Source organism: Dermacentor albipictus, chromosome 1 (assembly GCF_038994185.2).
Source record: "Dermacentor albipictus isolate Rhodes 1998 colony chromosome 1, USDA_Dalb.pri_finalv2, whole genome shotgun sequence".
Lineage (NCBI taxonomy): Eukaryota > Metazoa > Arthropoda > Arachnida > Ixodida > Ixodidae > Dermacentor > Dermacentor albipictus.
The window spans coordinates 137,897,840-137,905,599 of record NC_091821.1 but is presented as its reverse complement, the minus strand read 5'-3'; the positions used below and the strand labels follow the sequence as shown (position 1 = coordinate 137,905,599).

The following is a 7,760-nucleotide window of genomic DNA, read 5'->3' as shown; positions in this document are numbered from 1 at the left end:
TGACTTCACCGCGTATACATACCATAGTTTGCATTTCGGCTTAACTTGTGGGCGATATAGCGCATAAACGTAAAAATTGCATGAGAATAAAAGAATATTTTTTTATTACTTTTACGCTAGGCCGTAGAAGCACGCCGCTATTAACTGTTTTAGTAAGGAGGAGTGAACAACTTCGTAGTTACAGCGGCCAGAAATGCGCATTTCAATGAAGTTAGATGCTATTGATTGCATAAAGGTGCTGCGTCCTCGCTTTACTACCGAAGTATCCGGCTCACATTTCTGCCTAGCTAATAGTTTATAGACAAAAAAAAAACAAAAACAAAAATCAAAAGATTTGTTTATGCTTCTTTCTTTTATTATGCCAACTCCTTGCTGCTCGGTGCAATGTTTTTTTTTCACTGCCCCTATCTTGCAATATAGGCATCCATAGACATTTCTTTCATTGTTCGAAACTGTTCCTCGGAATGGGCGCTGGTTCACTGAAATAAAAACAAACCATCCCAAAACATAACAGCTTGCTTGCAAATGCTTCGAAGCAGAAAGGACATCTGTCAAGGAAACATACAACGGGAGATGCATGCGTCAATCATGGCAGCTTTTATTTGTACACAATAAATACACGAGTAGCGAGATGCTACAAGCGTGGACTTTTTCGTCGATTCCGCCACCGATGTGTTCGCACCTGAAACAACAAAAAGATACATTTTTGTTCCCCCCACACAATCTCGCAGGTTGAATCCGAGAGTACGGATTAGGAAGTAAAGTAGTTGCACAAGCAGATTCCACTCTTGTGCTCATGTTGTCACTGCTATGTAGGGAGTTTTTCGTTTTTTTCATGATTATACTTAATGCGTGTGCACCTCCTGCTGCAAGAGATAGCCTAAATTATCCACTTTCAATATTATTAGTCCAGAATTTTCCCCCCGACTTTACATTTATCAAAGCGCCGTTCTCGTACGCTACGAAATCATAAATTAGTCGCGAGAACTCGACAAAATGCAGTTTTAAATCCAGCTGTCAGACTTCCCTGTCAACTGGCCTTTTGACAGCCTTCGGTTCTTTAGCTTGCTTTGTGAGTGTACGTGCATGTTTTATCTTCTCTCTTCCTTATGTTTTCATATTCCTTCTCTCTTTTTTACTGTAGGACAGCAAATGATATATTTTATACTAGGCTGTCTCCAATCTTTTCCCTTTTTACTACATTCTCTCCCCACGCACAATTTTGTATTCTGAATCAGTAAATTTGTGACTCGGGGCCCTTTGGAGCTAGTGAACGATGAAATGAGCTCTAGGGTGAAACAAAGTACAAATGAGCCAAGAATCGACCGGCACTCACCTGAGGCACAACCAAAGTAGCTGTCCGAGTTTACGCCAGAATTTAGTGGTATCCGTAGCCTCCCTTGAGGTAAGCGCCGTGGCCGTAGCCGAGACCGCCATATCCACCATGGCCGTAGCCGCCATAGCCGGCGACGGCAAGACCGCCGTAGCCAGCACCGTATCCTCCGTATCCTCCGTATCCGCCGGCGGAGACGATGGCGTGGCTGACAGACACGACGGGCTGGACGGTGTGGGAGACGGTGGCAACGGGCTGCTTGACGTAGGTCACGACTGGCTTGGTGACGTAGCCGACGCTGACGACGGGCTTCTTCACGTAGGAAACGGTCTTGACGGGAACGGCGACAGCGTGGTGGCCGTGGCCGTAGCCGTGGCCGTATCCGCCATAGCCGTATCCGGCAAAGCCAGCGCTGGCGGCGGCGATGAGGGCGGCGAAAACGATCTGCGCGCGCCAAAACGAAAGCCATCGTGAGTGCATCCCTCAATTCCGGGTGATTTCTGTTTAACACGAACAGAGAGTCGTGCACATCACGTCTTTCTATTGGTAGTAACCTTTAGGCATGCCTAATGGCTGCGCCACTGATGCTAGCTGATTTAGCGTAAATCAATATGATAGAATTTGCGAGCTTAACACCAAAAACAAGAATCGCCATGTTTTATTATTATTTTATACTCGTCAGAAAGCACACCTGTACCGCTCTTACAGCTGTCTGGAGCTTACTTGAATGCATGGTCTATTTACTCTAAAAATGGATAAGATGACATCTGTATTTTGCGATCACGAGGCGTCACAAAGGGATGAAGTTCCCGAAAGAGGCAACCCGTATTTACCTCAACCATGCGCCTTCCGCTACTGACCACAATCTGTGTGCTTCCATCAATGCGTCTTGCTGAGCAGATATCCTACCCAGCTTTTACCGTACACTCAGCACACTTTTTTGGACGCAAGAGTCGATCCGCAGATTGAGGCCGTCACCGTTGAACAATGAATTACTTCGCGTGGGGCTCCTCCATGTTTATTCTCGGAGTTATTCACTCACTCTGTGCTGAGTGGCCGTTATAGTGTTATAAAAGTAGCATTTAAAAATGCGCATTCGTGTATGTAACGGTGTCTCGCTAATGTTTAACACCGAGCCTCTTAAAGCTGTCCACTGCACAGGGAAACAAAAACTAAAAACAGCCGCGCACGCGACAGCCACGACAAGTCTGCCAGCCCCCGCGCATTTTAGCTCTCCGGTCACGTCCCTTACGATGCAAATCTCGCATGGTGTGGACTCTTAAATGCAGGAAGCGGGGCTGTAAAACGCCTACTCGCTTCAGATACGATCTGAGTCAACACCAATTTGGCTCCCTTCTCCTTTTCCGTTACACGAGTCGATGTGCGATCAATGTGTTGCGATATGAATTGGCGATCGCGGTTCGTCGTATCAGTAGTGAGCACGCTTTTCGTTCAGTGGCACCGCAAACATTAGCTCTCGCTTGTGTCTGCAGGAAAGGAGCTGCGGTGTTTGTAGTGCTTGCTAAGCTGGTAACAATTGTATCTGCTTAGTGAACAACGCGGGAATTGAAGGATAGCTACAAAAGAGCTACACGTTGTTTGTTGGCTAGAAGCGCCCTGCTTAGTGGCGACCATGTTTGCGGTGAAGATAGATAGGCAAGGTGTGAACCCGTTCGGAAGCAACGTGACGGAGCCACCAGCTACTGATGCAATATTTGGTGACTCCACACACTGTCAACGACTTGTGAAGCTTAGAATGAACAAAGGGGTGGTAAACGTTACACAATAGCAATTTCCCCGGGAACCTCCCAGTATGTAAACATACACGCCCCATGGAAAGCACAGAATCACCAGTGACCCATGCAGACATGAATGAGATGACGGCAATGGTCAAAGAAGTGAGCATCGCGGTTTAAATATCATGTCTGAGGCCATTAGGAATCACGAGAAAAGCATGACAAAGTCCAGATGCCAGCTATCAAGGCAAGGGACCTGTTTAGGAGCAGCGTCACGCTTGTGTCCGCCTTGGTGACCGGCTCATGGTGCGATGCATGAATGCCGTTGGAGGAACGCTTAGAAACGAGGCAGACGCACTGCGCGCATGCCTCCGCCGACACCCCAGGAGAAACGAATGCAACTCACGAGGGTGTTCATGGTGCTGGTATTCCTCAGGAGGTTCTGGCGAAACTCTGATGGCTACCTTTGCGGCGGGGGCAACTTATATACCCAGGCGACACCAAGGGCAAAATTGTGCCGGCCAACAGAGCTCGCGGAAAGGGTTGAAAAAGTAAAGCAAGAAAAGGTCCAGCCGGAGGGGAACGGGTGTCCACGCCTCTGCTCCCACTCTCTTCATTTGCCCTCCGACGACAGAACCTCCCCCTCTCCCAACCCTTTCACCGGAAGTCAGATGTATACAGGAGATATGAAGCAGCAAATATTCCACAGCCTCACATTCCACCCTCCGCGCAACCCCCGCTGTCCACTGCGAGATTAAAGAAAAGGTACACAGAATAAGTGGCCGCCAAAATTCTCGCGCATATGTGGCCGCAGTTTCTTTTCCGACGCGACGCCTCCAGGTGCGGTCGCACCGGCGCTGATTTGAATGCATTAATTAATTCTACGGTTTTACTTACCAAAGCCAGTATTTCTTTGTTAGACACGCCGTAGGGAAGGACTCCGGATTAATTTTCACCACCAGGGGTGATTTAACGTGTCCTCAAAGCACGGGACCACGGGCGGTTTTGTATTTCACCCCTATCGAAGTGCGGCCGCCACGGTCGGGGTTCGATTCCGCGACCTCATGGTTAGCAGCGCAACACCATAGCCGTGAAGTCACCGCGGCGGGTCAGCGCAGAGTTAGATGTGCAGGACGGAACTTTAGAAAGAACTAGTTGCACTCATTGACAGTATTCATCGTGTGGCCAGCAGAGAAGTCAAGTACGAAAGCTGGTTTTCATTTTGGTAGCTACGCAATGCCGAAAGAATGCACCTTCACGGCAGCGCTGTTCCAAACCACTGGAGGAGTCGCAGTCGCAGTACATGATTTAAAGCCCTGGCAGGTGGGGGAGGACTACTTTTTTGTATTCCCCAGCAACGACACCCAACTGCGTATGGTGCCGTTAAGCTTGCTCTACCTGTCCATACGATTTAGGCGCACGTTAAGGAACTCCAGGTGGTTTAAATTTCTGGAGCCCTCCACTACAGCGTGCCTATATATATATAGATAGATAGATATTTGCACCAACATCGGTGTAGCCTCCACGCCGCACCTACATCCGCATCGCAGCCGGGTGTCGTACGTTTCCTTCTCTCGCATGTACCAGATAATGCGTGACATGCACTAACTGAAGCTTTAATACGAAACATTCCTGCCTCTTACTATACTACACACTTCGGAGTCGGTAGGAACCTGTTCGCCTCATTGGGGGTTTTTCCTTTAAGGAAACATGCCAGGAAGGGGGAATGGGTTTTGAACCAGGGTCGCCGAGCGCAGCAGCCCAAATGCTCTACCCATTATGCTACAGACACGCTTGGCACGAGAGAAGAGCCTTACCACACTCTTTACAACGGGCAAGCTAGCCGTGTTCGAGGCAATTGGAGCCTGCGTCGCCCCCTTTTCGAGGGCACATCAGATTCTCCCATCTTTCTCTCTTGAGAATTACTGCTTTTAGACGCGGTGAAATTGCGCCGCCTTTTGGAACGCCCTATAGAATAACGTTTTGTTGCCGTAGTGCAATAAATGAATCGTCTTGCCATCGTCATCATGGCGTCACCTTGTCGTTGTCACAGGCACACACGCAGTTCCTACCCTCCCCCCCCCCCCCCTTGCGGTGGCATGTTGTGCCATCTGGCAATGATTTGTGACGCCTTGAACGATCCTAGATGGTTTGTCCCTCTCCCATAGCGCATGGGATATGTATTAATCTTCTCACCCTATGAAAATGGGAGCGCGTACGTACATGTGCTCGAAAACGTTCCCGCAGGAAAGCCTTGAGCTCGAGTAAATGCCAAGTTGTGTAGAACATGCGTATATTGTGCCTAGCGATTCAAACTCGAGAATGGGACCGCTTGGAGGTTGGCGCTTTTTACATTGCCGGTGTGTGCTTGGTCATCGAAGGGGGGGGGGGGGGGCAAATGCTATCACAATGCATCACAAAGACTCTCGTTTTCATCGTATATATCTACCGCCCAACAGGTAAAAAAAAAAACGCTGGCAACCATTCACTCCAAGTATCGCGTTTGAATCACTGAGCACTCTGCTGAAATCACTATGCCAGAAAAATAATCCAACATAGTTTACATACAACCTCATGCTTTTGCAAATCAAATTTTACAGAAGTGCTTTATTCACATGCCCTTACTTAGGTTTAATAATTGCGAAGAAACCCGCTCGTCAATGCAGACAGATTCACTTGGGATCTCATGATGTGCATAGAGTCAAACTCTCTTATATGGTATAATCTCAAGCATTCTAAAATAAACGAAACTACAGGTGATGGAGACTCACTTGTGTTCACTTAGACTAAACAAAAGCTCCGTTTCACAGGAACTCACGGTGACTCAGACAAATGCACCTACTTCAGTTCACTTTGACTCGCTCGCTTCCACGACCACTCAGGCTCAGTTCGACTCATTCAGGCTCAGGCTCGCGGATGGCGCTGATCGTAAGTGTGTCAACTCATGAGAGAGTTCGCCGACTATGGTCCGAATCTCTGAGCACAGGCACACTGGGCCCGGGTGTCTGGGAATCCTACCCAGCGACCTCGCGCTCACCACCAGAACGCCACAACCAGTTTGTCACCGTGGACGATATGCACGTGTTTGCTCCAAAACATTGGCAATATAAGCGGAAAATTTGTCCTTTCTCTGTCTATCCAACCACGAAACCGTGATGGCTGTTTTAAGGCGAAGCTTCCTTTGCCTACTTTACCGGGATTTTCATTGCGGGCTGGCCAATGGGTGCTGGTTGGTGGGTCCTACCTCGGCATATATATTTGTGAATATATATGCGTATAGGTACAAAGATTAAACGGGCGCCGAATGAAAGCACCAGCGAACTGGCTTATATAACCATTGGACCAAGTATGCGCACTTTTGTTCTGCGCAACAAAAGATAACTTCCTACATAAAACCTGAACACGTAATGTGGGCTCACAGTCATCTCTAAAGAACACCAGCAGCCTGTTATTGAATCAATGAAATATATTTCACAGATTCTTTTATTAGTTTCTATCCTTTGAGTTAGCCAGGCGGCATGCGCAACCGGGTATGTGCCCATTCTTGGACAATCCTCGAGGATGAGTATGCACCATAGTGACGCAAGAGGTACAGAATCCATAAATCATCATCATCATCAGCCTGGTTACGCCTACTGCAGGACAAAGGCCTCTCCCATATTTCTCCAACTACCCCAGTCATGTGCTATTTGCCACCATGTTGTTCCTGCAAACTTCTTAATCTCATCCGCCCACCTAACTTTCTGCCGCCCCCTGCTACGCTTCCATTCCATTGGTCCCCAGTCCATGAACCTTAATGACCATCGGTTATCTTCCCTCCTCATTACAAGTCCTGTCCATGCCCATTTCTTTTTCTTGATTTCAACTAAAGTGTCATTAACTCGCGTTTGTTCCCTCACCCAATCTGCAATTTCTTATACCTTAACGTTAAACCCATCATTCTTCTTTCCATAGCTCGTTGCGTCGTCCTCAATTTAAGTAGAACCGTTTTCGTAAGCCTCCAGGTTTCTGCCCCGTACGTGAGTACTCGTAAGACACAGCTGTTATACAGTTTTCTCTTGAGGTTTCTCTTGAGATCTTGAACCTGCTGTTCATGATCTGAGAATGCCTGCCAATCCATAAGTACTGTTTGATTTATGTCGTATTTTTTTCTGTGCATACTCCTGTCCTCACCATTCTTTCCTCAATAAGCATCATAGATCGCCTTCGTCATCAGGCGGTGCATCAGTCTGATTTGAGTTTGCATTTGGACGTAGCTTCAGAGTGGGGTAGTGCATAAAATAAAGATTGCGTGATAATATAATGTTTTGACTTTGCATTCCTCGAGATTACACGTTGTATGAGATGGATGTATACAAAATTGTATGCATCTCCATTATTTCTATTCCAACATGTGCGTTGGATGTGCATGCTTTTTTTTCTTTCATTTTGGGGGACATCGTAGAGGCTCACCGCCTCTAACTACATCAGTAAGGGGGAGGGAACAACTTCGGCGTTCTGTCGCGCACGTTGTCACAGTGGTCAGAAATGCGTACTCAGTGAACTTGAACGCCATGGATTACATAGAGCTACTGCGCCCTTGCTTTTCTTCCGATCTATCGAGCTCGTATTTCTGCCTATTCTAATAGCTTACGCATTAAAAAGAAAAAGAAAAGCTTTGTGTGCCAACTTTAAAAAGCTTTTGTGACAAC

The 7,760-nt window shown here is 47.4% G+C and overlaps 1 protein-coding gene across 1 annotated transcript; it reads right to left on the bottom strand.

Annotated features, from left to right (window-relative positions):
* Nucleotides 1–574: 574 nt before the first annotated feature.
* Nucleotides 575–3,632, bottom strand: LOC135911812 (glycine-rich protein-like). Its single transcript, XM_065444150.1, has 3 exons — nucleotides 3,476–3,632; nucleotides 1,337–1,777; nucleotides 575–682 (listed from the first exon to the last, which is right to left on the bottom strand). The coding sequence occupies exons 1-2, from the start codon at nucleotides 3,485–3,487 to the stop codon at nucleotides 1,379–1,381; spliced, it is 411 nt and encodes a 136-aa protein (XP_065300222.1). The 5' UTR covers nucleotides 3,488–3,632; the 3' UTR covers nucleotides 575–682; nucleotides 1,337–1,378.
* Nucleotides 3,633–7,760: the final 4,128 nt, after the last annotated feature.